Below are 23,809 nucleotides of genomic sequence, written 5' to 3'. Positions count from 1 at the left end.
GGGAAAAGATTTTTTCACTGATGAGATGAATGTCACATTTAGCACCTTGATACAACAAAGATCCTTCAAACCAGAGATCCAAATACAGAACATGATCCATTTTAAGACTGAAGTACATATTTAAGTGTTTATACCTTTGAGAAAAGCAGATTTCTTTATTCTCTTAGTAAATGCTGCTACCTTTAAAGTACACTGAGGTTATGAAAATATTCTGAACCTGAATTATTAATAGAGAAACTGGCTGAATATTCTATGAATATTTTAATAATGATCCAAATACAGCATGCAATACTAGCATATGGCTAAGACTGATGCTTCTGAAAGCCTCCTAGCCTTGCAATTCTTCACAGAAATGAGACTTCAGTAGGTAATTGCAAAGCTGTGAGTTTATGTTTAGCTAGGGACCTTCTGTTTGAACTTTAACTTCTAAGGGAACTTATTCTATGTGCTGTTTCGAATAGTGATGCCCTTGCAAACAAAATTTGATCAGAACCCTGTTTTGATTATTTTTTATTTTATTCGCAGAAGCTGCTATTCCAGCTCACAAAGCCTGTTTCATTGAGTCATTCCCTGCATAAAGCACAGCACATTCCTTCAGCTGGTTCTTTTTAATTGCTAAGACATCACACATAGCAACACCAGGTTCTAGTCAAACCGCTTCGGAGAACACAGCCTTATCTGAGTCCTGGTGGTCCACTGCTGCCCCCATTACGTGTTCTTCACAATGCCTGTGGTTAGTTGCCTAGCAAAGGGGATGAGAGCTGCCCTTTTTTCCAGTCTTATCAGTCATTTCTTTTTGTGCTAAGCAGGAAGAACAAAATCACCTCAGAAGTTTCTTGAGCTCAGAAATTCACCAGAAAGCTGGTTTCTATGAACCATCTGGAGGCATCAACCTTTTATCCTGCTCTTCACCTCTTTCGCAGGAACCATTAAACTCATTAAGATTTTCACTAAAGAGGTATCTAAATTCTCTTCATGCATTCTTTATCAGCTCAGATTGGTCCCACTTGCTATGAATAACTGCAATGAAAACCAGAGCATGTTTACCAAAGAGGCCAATGTCTCCCTCCATTTTTTCCTATCTTGTGCATCTCCAAGCTGTCCATTATACACACATATCATGCTGCAAACCAGGATAGCAACAGAACAAATAGCAAGAGGGCAATTGCCCTGATGTGTAAATAATACAACAGCAAGCACCTAATCTGATTTACAAGGCTTGGAAGAGAGGCATCATCCACTTAGATGATGCAAGTCTTCAGGAATGTTTCTGCAATTATAACATTTTGCAATAACACTATTTTCTATCTGTGTCAATGCAGAGCTATCATAGCACCGAGATGTGTCCAGACACTCCTTATTCAAAGATGATAATGAGGAACTATTAGAATATTGCTTAATAATCAGAATTTCACCCTGAAAGATGTCCCACAGCACAGTGGACCAAAGCTCCTGACAAGACTGAACATCCACAAAGACATATTACCATAAACACAGAAGCTTTCACAAGCCTTTTGCCAAATACCGTCACATACTACTTCTCCCCACTGTGACATCTTCATATCCAGTTCTCTGAGAGGAGTCGAATATTTGGTAAACGATAGAATCTGTTTTACAGCAGCTTTTGGTTAAAAAGTCAATGTTATTCTGAATGACAAGGTGTATATCTGATTACTTTCTATCCTTGGTATGGCCTGGGTTTCATGAGCTGCTTCTGCGGCTGAAGTCCGTTTTGTTTCATTTGTGCAAGTATATACAGAGCGACTTCCAGACAAATTTTTGTACTAATTGACACTAAATGTGTTATCTACTCGCTTTACCGATAGCAAACAGCATCAGGCTTTCTACCTATAAAAATCATTACTGATAACAGAAGCTCAACACAGCTGTCCTTGCCAGTCAGTGTCAACTCACATGATCTCTTGCCAACCTCCAAATACCATGGCCTGACAAAGACATATATTATCTTTTGTAACAGGTAATCCGATTTTGATAAAAACAGAATTCACTATTTCAGTCTTAGCTACTTACTCCGAGGAAGAAATCCAAGGCCCCTGAATGAGATCAGACAAAAAAAATTCACAGGCTAAGCAGATGTCATTTTTACTTTATTGTGAGAATCTGATCATGGTAAACTTTACCTTTGCCAATGATACAGAGGCAAATCAACCATGAGATGCTTTTGTCCTGAATTTAAACCGTATATATAACCATATTCTCTTCATGGAACATTACTATTTTCTATCAGTATTTCAACTATTGTATATTTCTTGAATACATGGAAGTAAGCACTTTCTTCACTTTTAACCTCAAACTCTGACTTTTCTCAAATAAAAATCACTCATCATTTTGCACAAATCTAAAGTTTAAGCCTGGTCCTGAATGTACTCTCACAGGACAGAATGAAATAAACAGAGGGGAACAAATCCCACATATTTTGTCTCCCTTCTCCCAATTCAATTTTATTTAGTTCTTTAAAATAGGGGCAGTCCCTCCCCGTCCCCCATCCTCTCCTAAGAAAATAAATATCATTGTACATTTTCTTCACTAAATATAACAACAGACTTAAGTGAATTACAAGCTCATTATCTTTCTTTAAATAAGCCCAGACACATCTACTTAAAAATTATTTGATCTTCTGTAACAGAAAAAAATGTACACTCTTATTTTTATTTAATAGACCAACAAAAACATTCAAAAAACACAATCACTGTCCCCTTTTATTAACAGGGCATCAATACATACTTCCTCCTTTACATTTGCAAGTAAAAGGGCATCAGAGTTGGGGGAAAAATGTTCCTCAACAGAACACTTACCACTGACTTATCATACAAAGATAAAAACTGATCACAGCTGCCACCTGACAAGAGCAGGACAGATAAGGATTCTAAACATCCTGAAGGAATTGCATAACTGACAAAATTATTATTCAGCAAAGCAACAGCTGCAGTACGTTTAAAGGGACGTATCACAAAATATAACACTGGACAGCATCACTTTCAGCAATTTTTAAATGAGTACCTAGAAAGAGTAAGAGAGAAAAATTCCAAGCCCTCAGATGACTAATCCTACTGTATATCTGATTTGAAAAGATGCCTATACAGAAAACCAGCAGTCACAACTACAGAGGATCTCATTTTTTTAATGAGCTGCAGTTAAAGGACACAGTTAAGACATGGAGCATTGTGCTTCAAAAATCATAAAGAAGCCAACAAACCACATGATTTTATCAAATATGTACTTACCATCTTCCATGTCTTCCTCAGTGTTGTTATGCCCATCAGCCATTGCTACATTCCCATTAATGACAGGATTTTGAGTAATTCTTGGAGGATCATCTGTATCTCCAGCTAACACAGAAAAAAAAAATTAATCATCTATATTAACATTTCTGTCCTGAGTAGTGCTTATGAGAGACAAATATTTCAAGACACAAATGGCACACTTGCTTCCTGCAAAACAGGATATACTAAAGTTATAGCACAACAATTGCACTGGTATGTGTCTCACTGTAAAATTCCTCAAATAGATGAATACCTATGGATTAAGCAAGAAGTCCACATTAATGCAGAATACAAATACGAAGAACATAAATTCATTCTTGAGTTTCCAAATGACCTTACAGTCAGCATGCATAACCAAGTCTCATTAAATAAAAATGAACTTTTAAATGGCTTTTTCTGGCCTTCCACATTTTTATACACATAAAAGTTTCTAATAGCAGACTTTCTAAATTAACAATTTACTTTAAGACTTCTTTGGTGCTACTGTTTGGTTTTTTTTTAAAAAAAAAACCCACAACCTAAACATTTAATCAAATATAACAGTAAGCTTTTTAATCTTACATGGGAAAAACTGGAAAGGAAATCCTTTCCCATTTCAGAAACATTTTAGAGGTAACATTTTCCAGTTTCTAGCCATAATGTTTTGGTACAGTAATGTAAACACCGCTAAAACAAGAGATATGATAAAACTCCATGAATTAAAACCCCACTACTTTAAAGATGCATTGCTTTGATTGAACAAACATCTTCCTGATTTATCCAACAACTGAACAACACCTCCTTCCATTGCTTGCACACCAAAAGCTGATGGATCGTTTCAGCATGATTACAGGCAATCCAATACATACTGGAATAAACTGGGGTTTATCATCAAACTGTAACACTTATAACCCCTTGCAACCAGCTCAAGGACAGGCACTACTTAAAAGATGCTCCTTAAAGTCTCTGGTAAGTTTCTCTTTCATATACCAGGTCCTGACATTAACTTGTATATTTGCTACATGACAAGCCCCCCAAAGTCAGCGATTAAGAACAATTTCATACCTCAAAGCACAGGGGCAGCTATGGATGTGAGGAGCACGGGGAGCGCCGGGCCCGCCCGTCAGCACCCTGGACAGAGCCGGCCGCGCCGGGGCTGAGCCGCGCCCCCCCCCACCCGTGTCCGGGTTCCCCCCCCCGCAGGCGTGGGGGCGCGGGGGGCCTGGCTGTGGGCAACACCGGCTGGGCACGGCGGGAGCAACGAGCCTAGACACTCCCCTCCTATCTGAATGCAGCTGAATTTCTCCTGGACAAAACACATGCAACAAAAAGTGGGACAAGCCATGGCAATCACTGGAGTCTATCAAAAGCCAGGGGACTAAGGCCACAGGTCCCCTAACCACGCAGAGGGTGAAGTAGCGTCAGTCACCAGTGGTTTCACAGTCCTCCCTCTCCTCACAGCCATGCCAACGTGTGTGAAACACGCTTTTGTGGCCTCATTCCAGTTCACAGAACACAAGAAATGATACTTTCACAAGTGGCATTCCTATTCTATATTTACTCTTCTAGGAAATACACAGAGCTAATAACCACTGGACATGGACACACGGATCTGATGGACCCCATCACAGATCAGGTTAGAGACTGACTTCTGGATTACAGAGCTACAAAAGATCATAAACTTAACACTCCAACACAGCTTTTGGAAGCTTGCTAGGATGCAGCGAATCTCACAGAGGCATGCGTGAAATACGTATGCTGAAACATACAGTGTGCAGCACCCACAATGAACTGTGCACCTTTCTCTTTTCTCATGATTAGTACAAAAGCAGAATCTAGTATGACTTAAAGTTTTGATTTCGTTAGAGAAAGGTTTGCAGCAGGATGGCTCCTGGGCGATACAGCCAGAGGCCCCCGCTGGCAGCTCTCAGCACTGGCAACACTGCAGGCAGAACAGCAAGTTAAAATCAACAAACTTAACTACAACAAAATGGGAGGGTGGGGGGCCACAAGTTTAAACTGCTGCAACTAAAGAACAGGAAAAGGGATAAAACGAAGAGTAAGAAGGGAAGATCCCCAAATTTATTTCCACAGCTTGTTGGGGTTTTTTTATTATTTCATTTTTTTCTTTTTTCCTTTTTTTTTTCTTTTTAATCTTTTAACAACAGCATGGCAAGAGTTTAACAAGTCATCCTCTGGGTCACTTCTCTCCTCTCTGGAAGCACACAGCATGCCTAAAGCAATGCAACAATTGCTTACACTAAATGAATGCTAGGATTTTTTTATTATCTTTTTAAAGTTATCATCAAGGCAACTTAGTATCTAGAAACAAACTGAAGCAAACACCTGAGGAATAGTCAATTCTTCACTAAAAGCTCATCCAAAATATTGTTTTAACAGAGGATTGTTGATACCATATTTTATGGGGAAAGAACTGTCCTTAACTACAAAAATAAAGAGCTTTCTATGAGATACTGCTCTACATTCCTCAAAAATATGAATGCTTAGCAGAGAGCAGGAAGAAAATGCAGAAGAGATCATAGCAAAAGCAATCGGCTCAAAAGACAAACAGAGGCAGCTTCTGAGAGATGCTATTTAGTGATAAGATATAGTGAATCCTGATGTGTGCCACTGCTGCTTTTCCTGACATATATTGACACATATTTTGTAACACAGCTTTCAGATACAGACCTCGATAACACTAATGAATACTTTTGGCTTCTGTGAATAAAGGAAAAATTTAACTTCTAATAAAATTCAACTATTACAGTAAATACTTTGCACAAACAAAACACAGTTGTTCAACAGATTTACTAGCAAGCAGTATGGCAACATTTATGTTCAACTATAGCATTGAAAACCAGTAATTTACGTTTTCCTCTGTTGTCCTTAAGAGCTCATAGGAAAGAATTGTCAAATCACACCAAGATTGAATTAAGAAACATGTTTTCCTTTGCCTCAAGCAGAACGGTGCCAAAGAGTTATTCAAATTAAACAATACAGGATTAAAAAAAAAAAAAAAATACCTGTCCACACTGGCCAGGAAAACCTTCCTACCAAATGTACCACTTAATGCACTGCTGTCTTTAATGCAGCTGAAACCAGTGTGTCAACATCACCCCAGCCATGTCATCTGACAGTTCCTATACCAGAATACCCAGTTTTAATCGTAGCCCTGGAATAAATTAAAGATGCAGTCTATTCATCAACTAAAAGTTGACATAAACCACTTAAATTAAGAAAGCATTACAACAAAGTATGAAGTGACCTTATGAATAAGGAATGTTTTTAAGTCTTTAAATACAGTACTGCAAAATATTAAATAAATATAGCTTTCAATACTGGAATTTTAGACACCGTCAGAGTGTTTTGTGAAGAGCATTTAAGTTGTTTTCTACCTCCCCAAAAATGTAACACATACAACTTTGTAGATACTCTTTCATTACAAAAAGGAATGCAAGGCAACATGAAGAATAGCGATGACAATGTCTTCTGAAATATTTAACATTTAAGGTTTCTATCTACCCATGCCACTACATTACAAACAAATGATACTGCTTGAAGCGTTTAAAGGGGGGTCTCTGCAGTTTGGAGATTAAGACACCTTCCAAGAGGTATTTCAGGTATTAGTAGTGAGTTTAAGTAAAACAAGAGCTCTCACTTATTTACTAAAATATCATGAATGCTGAGATGAAATCAAGTCTAAAAATTGACATATGCAACTGGAAAGAAACTGGAGCAAGACAATATAGTTTGGGAAGTTAGTAAGAGGCATCAGTCACCTTACGCAGACAAATTACTGGATCATATATAAATGACTCTGCAGGTGCACACGTCTCATCACTCATTAACTAAGTCTGTCACTGAAGTGTTGATATGAAAGCCTGAAAGCAAAATGGTTATTGCAAGTGATGCTAAGGAAAAAAAAAATTAAAATTCTCTGAAACTACAATCTTGCCATGCGATGCCAGACCTTACAGAAAATATTTTTAAAAAAAAAAAAAATTCTCCTTGTTATGGACCATGACCTCAACATTACCATACTCAAATACTCTCACTGTTAAGTAATCAGAACAAAAATAGCACCAATGATTTAAAAAGACTGTACTAAAAAAAAAAAAGCTGTTCAGATGGATTCAGCTGGTGTAATAAGATGAACTCAATGTCACTGAAAGATACACTGCTCTATTGTTCTACTGTTCACAGTAATGCAAATCTACAGGCAAGGAATCTCAAAGTTTGCTATATTTGCTATATATGCAGAAAAGATTTTGTCAAGATCATATGGTGTTTGGCCTGTTAAGTCCCATTATAAGACGGAAATACTGCAGAATTTAATCTCTCTCCAAGATGCAGAACACGTGCTGGCAGTCACATGTGGACAAAAGCTACAGAATGACTCCACTATCACAGCAAGTAAATTACGGCAGAATACTGCGACTATTTTAACAATGATGACAGCAGGCTACTAACTTCATAGGTTTCAGTCATGACTCATATCACATTTTGAAAGATTATCTACAGTGTTTGTCATTAGCTTTTGGATCTGGCAGCCACAGAGGAGAAACTGAAGCAGTCTCCCTAGCAGGTTATGAAACATTTCTGTTTCCTTTTGAGGTTAAAGAGACCACAATGGAGGAGTAATAGCGATATGAAAAAACTTGCGTACAATTATCACATACAACTGCCTCACGATGGAAATCACCAGTACTGAGGACTTTCACATGTCAGTACAGACGGCTTGCAGAGACCTCCATGCAGAATCACCACTGCTACCCCAGAAACCAGGAGGGAGCCACACTAAGGGTGCATCAGCAGCTGAAGAGAAGTCAGACAAGTCATTCTCTGCTGGCAGCGGCTTAAAAACTTTGACAAGCCAAACTTCATACCCAGGGTTCTGCCTTTGAAGGGGGGAAGCTGAGAGCACACAACTTTCTCCTCTGCTGCTGGGCTACATGGACATTCCAGAATCAAAGCCTTCATAAAAGGTTTGAAAGGGACTTTTATAACTTTTTTTTGTTGTTTTTAATATAAATAAACTCCTCTCCAATCATGGAACCTACTATAACCTCTTTTTAAGAGTACGTTAGTATTTTAAATATGTCAAATAAGCCTCTAAAAGTTTACTTCTTCTCAGTGTAAACTGAAATTCCAAGCGTCACCCTCACATGGATAATACCACACAAGTAAAAAAAAAAAAAAAAAAAAAAAAAAAAAAAACAGCCCAAAACAAACACACACCATTGCTAGAAACTATAATGAAAAAAACATTCAGTGATTTCAAGTGCTGTATTAAATATCACCTCTTTTACCACCAAAATGACCTTTGCTATCATAACTATTAGGCAGCATATCAAAATACATAATTGAAAAATTCCTAAAGCAAGCAGTAAATGCAGCGCTTTCTGAAGCAGTTACCGAACTGCAGTGGTGCGAAGAAGACACTGATGAGACTCATTCAGAAAACCTTAAAGCAAGAATATCACTTCTTGAAAGCAAACAGAAAACTTAGAATAATGTGACGAAGATGAAGATAAAATACCTGCCTTTAACTGGAAAAAAAGATGCGAACGCATTGCTTCACAATTCTGTAGCAGAGACTCCCCACACTATGCCTGTAAGTGGCCTGCGAGAAGCCTAATGAACAACTGGAACTGGTTTTTATGTGACTATACCAACAGCTCACAAGAAAACCTGTGGGCTCCAGTGACTTGCTTCTCCAAAAGTCTGGAAAACATTGCTACGAAAGCCAGATTAATAGGCATTGCTCTCAGGAGGCAGGGTTTAAAAACAAACAAACAAACAAACAAAACAAAAACACCAAAAAAACCCCAAAGCAACCACACATACCAAAATTAGCCAAAAAAGTTCCCAGCTCTATGATCTGAATGAAATTAACTTAGAATAGTCAATCTTTAAACTAGAAGTGTTCAAGGCAAAAATTTCCCCTCACTCACTCACTCTGGAGGAACTCAGCCTTTCAAAAGTAAGAGAAACTATTTGGTCTCTAATCCCTCCCTGCAGTTAGAATACAAACACCACTTACTGCACAAAGGGACTCCGGAGAAAAGGAATTAAACAAGAAGTGTTCTACACAGTTTCATTTTTTCAAGACAGTCCTAGGTTGCTGTAATGAAAATCTGGAGAGGTATGAACCAGTTTATGTGGCGTGGCTGCCTTTCAAAAGGAATCCAAAAATAAAGCAATCCACCTAAAACATTTTTAAAGGTTGGAACAGTAACAGAGATGGGTATCAATTTGGCCAGCAGAATGGGAGGAGAGAAGTACATAAATCCCCAAGATCTTAAAGACTGATGTCAAGGCACAGATAACCACTACTACAGATGTTTCCATGACTTCTAAAAGTCACGTACTTTGCCTTTACAGCTAGAAGTTAATTCTCACATTAGCAAAATGGTGGATAATTTGCTTTTGTTTCATTTATTATTTTTCTTCCTTCAGGGTTCATTACTTTTTCATTACTTGATCCGGTATCAAAAGCTGTATCTAGTGATGCAAACCTCTAAACACGAAGGCTATGAAGGACAGCGACTTAAGAGGAAAAGGTTTCTAGAGAAGTATCAAGAGGCAAACCTACAGATCAAGGGAGAAAAGTGTTATAAGCATGGGAAGTGAGATGACTTGAGCAAGGGAGACAAGGTTTAAAGGTTTTCAGTGCTTTCAAAATTTGCCTTAGCAAATTTAGAAAGAAAGAAAAGTAGAAAGGACATTTATTTACTAACTAGCAAGTAGCCAACATTAGATCTCAAAAAAACCAAATAAATAGAAACAGTATTATATGGAAGTCTCTTGCCCTCTAATTGTCATGTGAAACAAATTACTATTGCATTATTGACTGTGAATTGCAAATCCCCCACAGAAGGAGATGATGCTGCATGAGACAGTAAATGAAAAAGCAAACATTACTGCCTTGGGAGAACTTCCTGGAAGCAGACTCGTCACCTCTGCCATGCCTACGGAATATTTAGCAGTGAGTAGACAGACAGTAACGCTGCAGCCACCGCTTATTACACTGATCAATCATTACGTTGCTGTTGTCGTGCATTCCTATCATTACTGTCTGCCTGTCCAAAGAGAACAAACATTTTGACAAAACATAGGATGGCAAGACTGATTTTTAAATTGCACCAACGTACCTAATGAATTTTTTTAAAAAAAGATTATATTAATAGGTTACTTGACTATTCTACTCTTAGATAAAACGAAGAGGTTATTACCCTAAGAATCTCCTGAACTCTGAACAACATGCATGAAGTATACCGGTCTGTAAGGTAAATAGTATCTGAAAGTTCATCCTACTGAGAAAGTTATCCTTCTGTGAAAATAAAAAGAGAGGTACAATGTAACTTTGTGGATAGGAAAACAGTGGAGAACAAATAGCCTACACAGAACCTGCTCTATAAACCAGGCAATTTGCTGCAACAACTCATTTATCTGCTTATCTTTGAAGAGAGAAGCAGCCTGATGGCACTTTACAAAACAAAATTTTAAGCCTTAAAAATGTGATTAACTTCTTATAGATATGTATAAAGCATTTAGGATACCATCAATGCAATTACTCAGTGGACCAAAAGCTGCCATTTAAGAAGTCACCTCAAAAAATTTACTAAACCAAACAGTGACTAAATTCCTGTCTGCTTTCAGCAGTTTAACTCATTGCTTTATGAATAATTCAGTGTTAAATGAAAGGCTGCATGCACCAGAGTTCAGTTTGGACACTAACAACACACCTATGATTACCCAACGTATTTACAACCTTATACTCTTGCTAAAGGAGTTTTACAGACAGCCTTCTCATTGTAAGAAGTTTTTCATAAGCTGTTTAAGCTCCAGGTGTTGGGGTAGACAGCAGCACCAGCACGAGTTTTTCTTCAGTACAGTGATGTTATAAATCAGCAAGACGCCAACCTGCCTGTCTCAGCAACCCGGCTTTACTCATTCTACAGTGCCACAACCCTTGGCAGTCATCAGGGCAAGTGAACGTCTGCTGAAAAATCTTTTATAGTTCCTTTTCTTAGTCCAATGAGCTTTGTTAGCTTAGGTTACACTTCTAGAAAACTATCAGATCAGGACAAAAGGAAGACTGCTTCTGCCTCCCATGTAATACTCAAAACCCAGTAACTAGAACAGTTGACAAGACAAATTATTTTCTTTCACGATAAGGAAAGGCTGAAACATTAGAAGTGTCATGACCTATTATGGCAAGAGCTACTGGACTTGCACTACCTTCTCTTTGCTGTATCTAGCGGAGCACGGCTATAGAAGCAACTACCCTAACTCGTCACGTCTTGTCTCTGCACATTCCAGCGATGGTAGTATGATTACATCTTTGCTGAAGACAAGGCACTCGGTCCCAACCTACTAAACACGCCCTAAACAACGTGTTTTCCCAGTATCACACCCCTCTCTATGTTTTACTGCTTTATTGAGTAATGGACTTATCTCTTTCAACAGCAAAGGCAAAGCTCTTTGGCAATCATCACTAGAAAGGCTGAAAAACTACTCAAAGAAAAATGAACTTCTGACACAGGGAAGTAAGGGATACATTCTCTACTGGAACTAGAGCAGTCCAAACATCACAGAGCATTTATGTTTACACATGACACTACTCAGCATGCTGGAGCGCAGTGATCACATCCTTGGTGTTTTAAGAGACAATTAAACAGCAATTAAAGTGAGTTTACTTGGATAATAATACGAGCACATTATGGGATTGGTGATTATGCTCCCATTAGCATCTCTCTCTTTTCTTGTGAAAGTATAGAAAAGCATACACCTTCACCACCTGGGCCAGCATGATTTTCAGTAGTCAGCTAGCTACATGCATTTTCAGAACTCACTTCTGTATCATTTTGGATGAGTACAGTCTGCTGTTTCAGAACGTTTTGGGGTATATCAAAGTAAATAACTATGACTGACTGCTTGCTATATATTTAAGCAGGCAAAAAGGTTTTGCACCTCTAACAGTAATATAAAACATTGCCTTACTCTTTCTGAAAAACAGGTGACATACACCACTTGCCCAAACTAGCTCTGAAGGTAGACTGATTCTGTGTAGTTCCTGTGTTACAAAGTCAAAACATTACTCACCATTATTTCAGAATCTGAAATTCTGTCTGGGAATGGGTTCATACTTACAGCAAATGCTAATTGCACTGCTCACTCCTGAACTCAGTCTTGAGGCACGCTGAGCTTTGCTCACACTAGCAGTAGCATGGGAAGGTAGCATGAATATATTAAATCTTTTTTTCCTAATACTGACATGATAAACTGTTGAAACACTGTTGATCTGTCCATGTTTGAGTTTACATGCAAAAATAATTTCCTAGCAAAGAAGAAGAATAGATAATAATATGGATTTTGCACTGCAATTAATTTTACAGACATTAGGAGGAAAATAAATTAGCTTTTAGCCTCATACCTTAATTTACCTTTAAACAGGACTGACGACTGAGCTAGAGAAACTGTGCAATGTGCCCGTCGGAGACCTCACACCTAGGATCTAACACCTTCAGCGTTTCTTCCTGTTATTTTCAGTAATGCTTTTAAAGGTCTTCCTTTATCATTGGATTTGCTACTGCTGATCTTGTTTTACCTCTTCTTCCTTAATGCTTTCTGCTGTGCAGAGAAATGGACAGATACGTAAAGTAGGTTCAGAGGAATCTGCCAGTAGTCACAGGTAGTTCTGAGACCAGGCTTTGTAAAAGAGGGAAAGGCAAACAAATCAGATTCAGGAGAGTAACTTTAAAAAACGTTACACAATTCTGAAAAAGAAGTCAAGCAGAGTGAATGGTATTTCCTTCTCGTTTGACAAGACAAAGAAGTTTAGATCCAGGCTTCTTTGCTGAATAGTAAAGAAGTCTAAATCAAATTTGCTCACAAGAAATTTCTCCTTTTAGGCTAATTATACAACTACTAAAGGTGGCTATTATAGCAAAGCAGCATGAAATCACAAGCCAAATCACCTATAAACTTGATCTGGTAGTCCTATGGCAAACCTGGAAAAATGCAAAAATGTCCTTGTGTACACGGTGGTGATCTATGCCATGACACACGATGCACACGCTGCTCAGCTGGGATGCACGACTGGAAGATCTTGGGGCTTCCAAAGCACAGGATCCGACCATGTTGTTCTTGAAGCAGTGCTTCTATAAAGAACTACTACTATGGGCTCTAATTAGCACAATGTGCTGAATACTACAACAACCTAAATTGTAATATGGAAGCAGAAAGACACTGTTTGTAAGGGAGAACTGTAAATAAAGGCTGCCGTGTGTTCTGGTTTGACTTCTTCATATAACACATTAACAGGTTAAGAACAAGGACAGAGCAAACAGGCTAGATGTATTCATTTCAGAGAAAGGGTGACTAAAGGGAGGGGGGGTATGGGATGTGCCAGACAAATATCCTGAATAGAATGGAGGGGAAAAAACAAAACAAAACACAAAAACCAACCAAACAAACAAAACCCACCAGAGAACAATTATTTTCTACTACTTAAAATACAAGGGGGGCTTCACATGAAATCACCAGAATGCAAGTTTAAAGGAAACAAACAAAATGCTTTTTCATGCCACATGTGAAATTTGTGAAAGCTATGGAACACCTTGTCAGAAGATGTGTGGAGCCCAAGACACCTTCCCTGCTCCCTCTGGCTCAAAGGCAGCGGCACTAGCGCAAAACAGGATGTCCACAAAGCACCGTACGCTCGCTCACACCGGGCACCAAAGGAAGCCATGGCAGGCTGAAGGAACAGGAACAGGGAGGGACACTGCTGTAGAGCACCCTCCCAGGGCCCCGGCATCTGTGGATGGTGTCTCTGCACTTCAAAATGCCCTATGAGCATTTGCCCCCGCTTTGCAAATCAGTACCAGTAGACCTTAATAGTATTTACAACATCCCAGCACGGCACAGTTTAACTACCTTATACAAAATAACTCTTTTTTTGTTTGTTTTCAATCTGTTCTCTGGGTCTTGCATTGCTTCTGTTTCACCTTCTCCTGGCACTTGTGCTTTCCAAACTTTTAGCACATCCTTCCTCAGTTATCCATGACACTAGGGCCAGAGAGACACTTCCTACTCTACTTAGTCTTTACTACTACAGTGGCCATTTGATACCTTTTATGATCTTGGTTTTCCTCGTTGTAACTTCTATACTTCTCCTATACCTTTTTAAGATGGAGGAAGAAAGCAAGGCAGTTAACCTGGCTGCACTCAGTGTTCAAGATGCAGAAGCACAGTGATCTTATACAAAGCATATATTATTGCCCATTCACATCCAAAGGCAAAGCAATGAATGGAAGAAGATTCCATCAGGAGCAGTGACAAGGCAGGGAGGCTGCCTGGCCAGGCTCAGACACCCTTGGGGTGAGCACAGAGGGGAAGGGAACTCCTCGTACCTCGCCTGCCCTAACATTTAACAGAAGCATCTGCTACCGACAGCTCCCAACATACCACGTTAAACACAATTTTTGTTCAGCCCAGGGTGGCTAATCTTATTTAGACGTGCAGGGTTTCTGCAAGAAGCTTCTGAACATTCATAGTGGAAAAACCTGCTACCAGCCTAAGTTCACACTGTATAAAAATTGGGTAAAATGAACGGGATAAAAAAAAAATTCCAGGATTTATGACTCAGAACACAGTTTTGCACCGTCTATAAACTTCTCTGAAGAAAAAAAAAAAATTATTATCACAGAAGTGTTTAGCACTTTGCATTCAAAATAAGTGCACACCCAAGTCATGCTTCTCTTCCGCTTCAAGATAAACAATCCCAGCAGCCAGAAGCATCCACAGGGTGCAGGGCAGGAGCGGCATCAGCCCTGGGCTCCCACCCAGCCCTACACGCACAGGTGATGACGGCTTCGCCTCCCAGCCCAGTGTCGGGGCTTCTGAGAGTTTCCTGCTCCTTTGAGCGTGCCGCAGGAGGAACTGCACCCAACTGCATGGCAGATTAGCAGCCGCAGCAGTAAAGCACGGAGCTGAACCAATTAGCCTGGGTCTGCCCGGTGCCGATAAACCCTAACCTCATGTCAGGGTCGCTCTTACAAGTCTAGATTAACCGTGGGGAAAACGACAACAACAATTAAACCATTCAAGGTTTGGTGGTTGGTTTTTGTTTTTTGTTAAGTCCTTTATGTGAACTGATACACATGCAAGTCCTGGTAACAGAGGAACATTTACTGTTTCCTCCCAGCAATATAAGCAGCACTGCTGGCAAAAGCATTATTTTCCACTGAAATTCAGTTTTTACTATGTTTAAGTTCCTTAACACATACATTTCAAGTATAATGGTAAACTATGATTTTAAGGGACTCCTACTACCAAAGAAAACCCAAAACATCTACACTTTGGGTTAATGTTACCATTTGTTTTCACTGTAATTAACAAGAAGTAATTATGCTCTCATCTAAAATTAACAACTGTGGAATGAGCACAACAAAAAACATTTCTTTTTCAAATGGGATGCTTTACAATGAGCTGGACAAGAAACTGCTTTTTTTGTTCTCCAAGACACAAGATTTCAAGAGTTTTCTATTCTCCACCAGTTTCCCAAATTCCTGAAAGACATGGTTCCCAGGAGTTTTTGAGGTTGTTACTTAATAAGCTCAATTTTCCAGCCTCATCTGTTAGCATTGTTGTGTGTTCTACAAAAACTTCACTGAGCCAAGGAGGACAAGCAGAGAATGACTGTCGGCGGGAGGAGCGCCTGGCTGGGGCCGGGAACTTGGTGACAACGTTCCTGGCTCTGAACTGGCAAGAAGCTGAGGGCTGGTGGAGTGGCTGTGGGGTGGTTTACCCCATTCCACTCCAATTTGGCACAGAAATCCTCTTCCATACACCAGAAGCATCCCCATTTTGACCAGGGTCTCCACTAGATTTTGGAGTCTGGACACTCTAAAGAAACCACAGTCATTAAATTTCTGACCAGCAGTTATTTACCAAATCAGCTCCCAGGTCACTACTCTGCCTTCTACTTTGTAGCACAAACACTGGCAATCATTGAAATAATTTATGAAGCCTTAACTGAGGACTGAACCAAGAGTCCTCCTCAGTCTTTACAACAGAACCACTAGGTCCCAAAGCAGTTTAGGCTTTCTTCAGCATTCACTTCTAAATAAGATTTAACCTCATTTTCCCTTTCCATTCTGACAGCAACCTTTCTAACCCCAAGTGCTAACGCAGTGAAATAATTATTTAGGCTCTGAGAAAGAGCTGATTATTGTTGTAAAATGTTCTGAAGATCAGCTTCTCTTCACTGCTTTGAAGATGTAAGTTACTGAACTGAAAATATCCAAATGTTAGGAGACACCAAAATTAGCACTAAACTATGTTAATTATTTAATACTGTCTACATGAAGAACAACTTTCTTCAAACAAATAAACAAATAACAGCTGAAAAACTTTTATATAGAAAACATACAGAACCTCAGGTGTTAGCTTATTTAGCAAGGAATTCTTAAAAGAATGCAGAATGGGAATTTTATAATCCTCGGTTAAGCACTCCACTGACAATTTTACCACTTCTTTTTTTGTCAGCAATTTTAAGTCACTTTTTTTTTTTTAATTAAAAGAAAAGAAAACTTCTAAGAAGTGTCAAAAAAAAAAAAGCTTTTTCTGTTTAACTAGTTAGCATTAAAAAGCCAACTGGTTGTTCTGGTGCCAACAAGGCTGCCATGGGACCAAGTAGCCAAGTCCACGTATTAGTTAAGCAAACACAATCAGAAATGAAGTTATACTGTGTATTCTAGACAAAACAATATACATACAAAAAAAGGCACAACCATACACACATTTTGAGGCTAGCTTTCTTTTTCAAATCCTAATACAAATGCATTGAAATTAATGAAGCAAAGAAACTACTGTGTACTCCACACCCGCATTAGCTGAGAACAGATAAATTCAGATCTCCAAAATCAAGCTACTTGGAATACAAACAAGAATTAAAAAAAAAAAAAAAAAATCTATTGATAAACACTGGAACACCTGTAAAGCAGCAATCATTTTTTAAACTATTCTTTATCACTGAGAGCACTCCTTGAAGCATGTACATCATACGGTAGCATTTGCAGGTGCAAACTTCAAAAACTACGTGGTTTATGCAAATCGTGCAAACAGCTATTTTAGAAACAGAAATTTGAGAGACACATTCAAGAAATGAGACCTTGCACCTAAGTCATTTAGATTTCATCTTGCAGTGCAACCAAGTGGATGAAGGGTGGAGGGATGATGCTTTGGATGGAGTTTATTTCATATGCTGGGGCTCTTGCATATTTCAGCGCTCTCATTAAAGCTCTGATGTGCCATGGCCCCAAATAACCACCCAAATCAGTTTTTCCCTGAAAGGGGAAACAAAACAAGTTGGTCAAAATTCTTCTCCTTTTTCTTTGGAAAGCCAGTTACCTCACAAGCGGCAGCAGATATAACTAGCACATTTGTGAGCAAAAATACATTCTGAAGAGGAAGTCGTACTTCACTGCTCACATGTTTGTTGTGTATTTACTTTCTTATTTATTACATAGTACATTTAATTTTTTGTTTCCTGAGCCAAATCCTCAGACACTATTACAATAGGTTTCTGGTCAACTATTCTTAGAGAATAAAGGCAACAAAATATACTTGAAAATGTTTTAGAACAGCTGACTACTGTGTATCACCCAGTGAATTACATCTTTCTTATGCTCTGCAAAACACCCTAATCCCACAAACACACTCCCAATCTCAATACTCAATTATTTCTGTCAAATCTTCCCAACTACTTCTATTTTTGCTCCATTGCTAGTGCCACTCATCTGAAGCAAATTTCGAGGACTTCCAAAATTAATTACTGCCTTCTTGCTTTGCCTCTGGCTAGAAGCTGGTATAAACATCACCACCAAATTAACCTGTATCTCAAATTCCTTATTCTATTGACAACGAATGATTCTTCCTTTGTCGCAGGAAAACTGTAAGTCCCTTAAGCTCCCCCCCCTCCTTTATTTTTCTCTCTAATAACACAGCATTTGTGGCCTGTGTCATCATCATCCACTACAAACTCAGACAGCAGGGACAGAAACTCTTACTAGTCACACTTCTTTTCCTCTCCCTTTACATTTCCTGCTATAACTTTCATCCCACAAATGCCCTCAGTGTTTTGAGTATATCCCTGGAGCACACAAAAGCAGATTTTTTTTGTCAGTCCTCCCCACTACTGGATCCTCATCTCATTTCCTCTCTTCTTCCTGGACTACTTTTCCATGACTTTAAAACTGCTAACAGTTTTCCCTGGAAGGGGGTGAGCATGGGACAGTGCACAGCAGTGGATCACAGTGGAGGAGAGAGAAATAAATCCAAACACAGAGGTACACCACAAACTGCCTAATATATAATTCCCGGCACTTCCTCAGCTCCAGACCTTTTTGATCAAAAAAAAAAAATTTCAATTAAGAATCCATAAGTATGTTTCTCCTTTCAGAAGCAGAGAGGACAAAATTTAAGAGATCTTGCTTAAGAAATAAAAGTACACACAAAAGAAGTATCTGAAACTAGTGTGCATTATTTGAAGATTTCTCATCTAAAAGTCACTGTTTTTTTAATACCTCAAACTGACAGAACTGAAGCAGAGTGCTCCAATTTAAGTGTTATTACTGTCAGGTCTGACCCAAACCTGAAACAAGCTCCAGATATTACTGGTCAAAGTCAGAATAAAGACCAGGATTTAAGAATCACTAGAGATGGTAATAATTTAACTGCAACTGTTACCCATGCAGGAATACCCTTTCCAAACGGGAAAACTTTCTTTCAGAAAAAGAGGAAGAGCCATGCCATGCCATGCCTTTGCAATAAAGAATAAGAAGAGATGTAAAAGGCAACAAAACCAAAGACAAAATAGAGTGGGACTGAAAAGAGATCGGTTATTTCGCTGGAGGTTATCATGGAGGAGAAGCCACACTCTGGGACACAGCACTCAGAGCAGCAAAAGAACCAAACCAACCCTTTGATACAACATTCAGCTGTTTCACCTATAAAACCCAGGTGCCTACAAGTAAGTAGCTAAGTGTTGTGTTTATCAGGGTGGTAACACAACACTGGCATACCTTTAACAGCTAAGCTACACCAAAGGAAATTTATCTGTGCACATGTAACAGGAGAGTCTTTACCTGTTTAAGCTTGTTCACAAACCCCATCAGACACAGTACATTGTCTGGATTTTTACCTAGCAGATATACTTTTTTCCCTCCTTTGACCATAAAAATGTTAAAATAAAGAAATAAACATACACATGTTCTGATTTGCTGTAACCCGTATGGCCAAATTCAGGTATTTTAATGTCCCTGTGGATTCTTTACCATTGATGCATTTCAGCACACTTTTTAAGATCAAAGAAACCCCACAAGACCGAAAAGTCAGAGCCACAGACAACGGACAGGGCGAGTCGATGTCTGTCTCACTTTGGCTTGGACAGCCTCAGTAAACAAGAGACTTCACTAAACATCCAGACAATAATCTGTGGGATGCTAGGGATCTCTGGGATTTTATTAGACAACTTCAATCAAGCTGCAGGCTCCCCCCTTGTCAGGACAAGACGCTGGCACTTAACCTGTGCACAGCCACATGGAGGAGAGAGGAAGTCCATCGCAAGGGCCGGACCGCACGCCCAGGAGAAATAGCACACCCACTACTGCTGGGTTGCTAAATCCCACACAAAAAAAGCATTCCTTCATTATACAAACCATTGCAAATGCCACCCTCTCTTCTTTGCAAATTAAAATACTTGGTTCAAAGCGCTGACACAGAATAAATGACCCCAGAACAAAGAGGAACCCTTTTTTTATATATATATCTTATATGCACCTTATATATCACATCATGCAATCCAGTATTCTTGAAGTCCGAGCACACTTCAGGCCCCTGCAACCTTCCTTCTGAGGCACAGCGATTCTGAACTCACCCTGCTGAGCTGCACAGGGAACATCCACTTGAATGCTGAGCTCAGCTACTGGGGAAAAGGAAAGGTTATTCCAGATCCACCACTAAATGCACTCCCTCACCCATTTGCGCACACACACAAACTAAAACTCAGGACACCGGTGTCTGAAGCACTCTGGCAGAATTACAGCATCCCCCTGCAGCTAAAGTGAAGAACCTGCATTATGTGACAAACTCCCATTACATGACAGCATTGCCTGTGCTGCGTTAATCCCGTGTTACACCTACTGTTCTAGGGATAGTTATATACCTTATTTTCCCATTTAATTTTTTTTAATATACAAATATGAATTATTTTTTAGAGGAACAGCATTTTGAGCATAAAAAAACCCTGCTGGATATGCAGTTTCCACGTGATTACTGCTATCAATTTTAACCGGCAAAGTTTTAAGTATGCAAACAGGCAAAAGACCACATCAAACAAGATACAGCTTTCTCACTTTCTGTTACACGTGTGAGGAAAAAAGTCAGAAACAACAGTATTGGTATTATTTACAGTATTTAGTATTACTTAACTATTACTAATATTGTAGTAGTCAATTTACATGATACTTGATCTGGGATCAAAGAAATGACCCCTACACATTAATTCATATACCGGTGTACTTGGTTTGGCCAGATCTCAGACCGAGATCTATCTAGCAACAACCCATGTGCCAACAGTACACTTTCTCTCAAAACTCAGCAATCGGAATACCTGCTCATGCTTTATCTTAAGGTGGAAACAGAAAAGAAAAACAGTAGACAAAAAGCATGAGTTCTAGGTCATTAAGGATTTTCAAGACTAGATTGCATTTTTGAGTTTTGTTTAGAAATAGAGAGTATCAGTGGAAACCATGGCACGTAGACGATGCCCACAGAGCTGTTATTGCCAGTGGTGTGGACTGCTATCTGCACTGGTGCTTTTTAAACTTTCTACAATGGTAACATGCATTTCAATACAGCTCCAACAACTTAACTCTAGTCCTTATATTTGATTGTCATTGTTTGGAAAACGTATCTGAAAGAACTGGTAGAGCTCTGTGGAAAGGAGAAGGTATTTCTCACTTCTACAAGTGGCGTAGCTACAGCAATTGGTATTTTCTCCTAAATCTTACAACACTGCAAGTGCTTAAACTATCTGGGTAGGCTATAAACCAAATTATTCAGCTATGTCCAGGTATTGAACTATCATTAAAATATCACCTTAAAATAGTTTTTCTGCTGATGAATATCACAGGGACAGTCCAGTTTTCTCTGCAGATCCAGAAGGTAGCTGCATACATTCAAACATGACATAGTTACAGATCTCAGTGAGTGAATTTACATGCGAGAGAAATACGGTAGGGTGAGGAAAGCACTCCAGGTCCCAGAAAATTCACGCCTACCTCAATATAGTCAAGTATACAGCTATCTTTTGAATATAAGCTGAACTTCTGAAGTTAATATATACCACCACAAATTCTTTGTTACCCATTTGATTGCTGCTGCCACTCCTTGCCTGGCAGGCAGTTAACATACCATCTTCTCGGTGGTGGCAGGGGAGAAGGAGCAGACACCCCTCCAGCCTCTCCTCTGCTCAGGCCCAAACAGCAGCTAGACAAGGCTGCAATTCTTCTCAGCTGTCCACTTCCCCAGGTGCTCTTCTGAACTGGACCAATAGGTAGGACAAAATTACTCTTTTGGAAGTAACGACCTATTTTCAAAGCTTGTTCTGCCAAGGCACCCCTTCCTTGACCTTTGCAGTACCCTCACCTGGGAAACACAGGGGCATAAAGCAGGCTTCTGCCATGCCCACGTGTCACCCAGCCAGGAGACTGCTCCCAAGGAAAGAGCGCTGCCAATAACAGGACAGATTAACCAGGCTGGCACACCACGTGGCTACGGGGGTGCGAGGCATCCCCACTGGAAAGGCAATTTACCAAATTAACAACCCCCCCCCAAATTTCTGAATATTATGTAGAAATCAAAAGCGCAACACCGCCACTAAGAATGGGTTTATAACACCATGAGTTTAACTAGCTTTTCATCGCACGCAACTGTCCATATTTAGGGTAGAAATGACCCATAAGTTACTCAACAATTACACTGAAAAAAAATTTCGTACTTCAGAAAACACAAATATCTCTCTATTTACAAAGCTGTATCCTGCCAAAATTTCAAATACTTTTACTGTACACCTATCCTTTGATTTAATAAAGCATGTATCTGAGGTGGTTAACGTGCATTTCAAGGTATATTAAAAATGAGAGATCAAAAATCCACATTAGACCAGTTATCTCTGCCAATATTTTGCTCCAGCCACACTAACTAGACCCTGTCTAGCATTAAGCCAGTCGATATTAAGCCAGTTTTATATTCTTAAGACTAACCTGCAAACATGATGCTAATAGCAATAGGTATGCTTTAAGTTGAATTTAAAATGACTGAAATTTCACGCATCTTCCCCTGTAAACTTTCCAGATTAGGAAGCAGGTTAACTCCAAAATTTCTTTTTAACAGACCTGCTAAAAACTTGTATAATCCAACCACATTCCAGAAACCAGTGGCTCCTGTTTAAATTAGGACCATTACACTGGCCAAAGAGCTTGGCTGACAGAACAGCTGCAGTAAGCACCAACTCCAGGTCTGAGCGCAACCTGGAAATTTTTATCACTGTGCTGAAAATACCAGAAGAAAAGCTAGTTTGGACAGGAGGTTAAAATCCCCACAAATAAATTTAGGTGATGATTTCAGGTAACTAAGATTTTAATAGGCATTTAAATCAGAAAATAGTAAACCACTTAGTATAAACGAGAAAGCTGAAGATCTTTCAGATGTATCTTCAAGTTGGAAAATGCAAGAGACTATTTTTACCTACAAGGAATACCCTTGTGCCAAAAAAAAAAAAAGTAACAGAAGTAAAGACATTCAGAAGTAGACCTGCAATGGGAACAACTTCATCCCCAGAAGTGGTTTGCATCTGAACAACATTCAATTTTTATAATGCTAAAACCATGTGTCTGCACTAAGTGCTCTCTAAGCTTGGATTTGATACTCACTCTTGGAACTTTCCTACTGCCCTGTCCCCTAATGCATTTCTTGGGGTAGGCAGGCCCAGGTGTCAAATAAAGGGTCTTAGGAAAGTTTAAAAAAAAAAATAATTTAAAAGTTATTAATGGCTTAAGAGTTTTCTCTCCCTCAGTCAAGCTGACCCACTTGTTTGTGGGGCCAAACAATAAAGGAAAGCAGTGAACTGAGCTAGGTTAAAAATAAACCTAAAATAAGGAAGTTATTTTAAATTCAGATCTCTTCATTCATCTCATTTACCGCGTGCTCCCACACAGTTCTTTCAGTGCAAGTGAGAAGGCAAAAGGGAGGCGCAGAGGTCACAAAAACCTGCTCTAGAAGATAGCTCTTCTCTGTAGCAGTTAGAGTGAACTAGACACAAACTATTCTCCCAGCTCCCAGTAGCACATACAAGTCACCTGATAACAATGAAGTCTGGTGCCGAAACCAAAACCCAGGACCTTCCCTGAAGCTTGTGCTCAGTTTTGGGTTAGAGTCCTCTTTCTTGCAGGTACTCTCCTCAGCTGGACTGC

At 39.3% G+C, this 23,809-nt stretch overlaps 1 protein-coding gene across 1 annotated transcript in view; it reads right to left on the bottom strand.

Annotated features, from left to right (window-relative positions):
• USP7 (ubiquitin specific peptidase 7) overlaps positions 1-23,809 on the bottom strand; it is a 72,958-nt gene that overhangs the window by 37,564 nt on the left and 11,585 nt on the right. The window contains exon 2 of the mRNA XM_074599326.1: positions 3,246-3,350. Within this exon, the coding sequence (XP_074455427.1) occupies positions 3,246-3,350 (105 nt within the window). The remainder of the gene's footprint in view (positions 1-3,245; positions 3,351-23,809) is intronic.

Source organism: Larus michahellis, chromosome 8, assembly GCF_964199755.1.
Source record: "Larus michahellis chromosome 8, bLarMic1.1, whole genome shotgun sequence".
Lineage (NCBI taxonomy): Eukaryota > Metazoa > Chordata > Aves > Charadriiformes > Laridae > Larus > Larus michahellis.
This window is presented reverse-complemented; position numbering and strand designations above follow the sequence as displayed.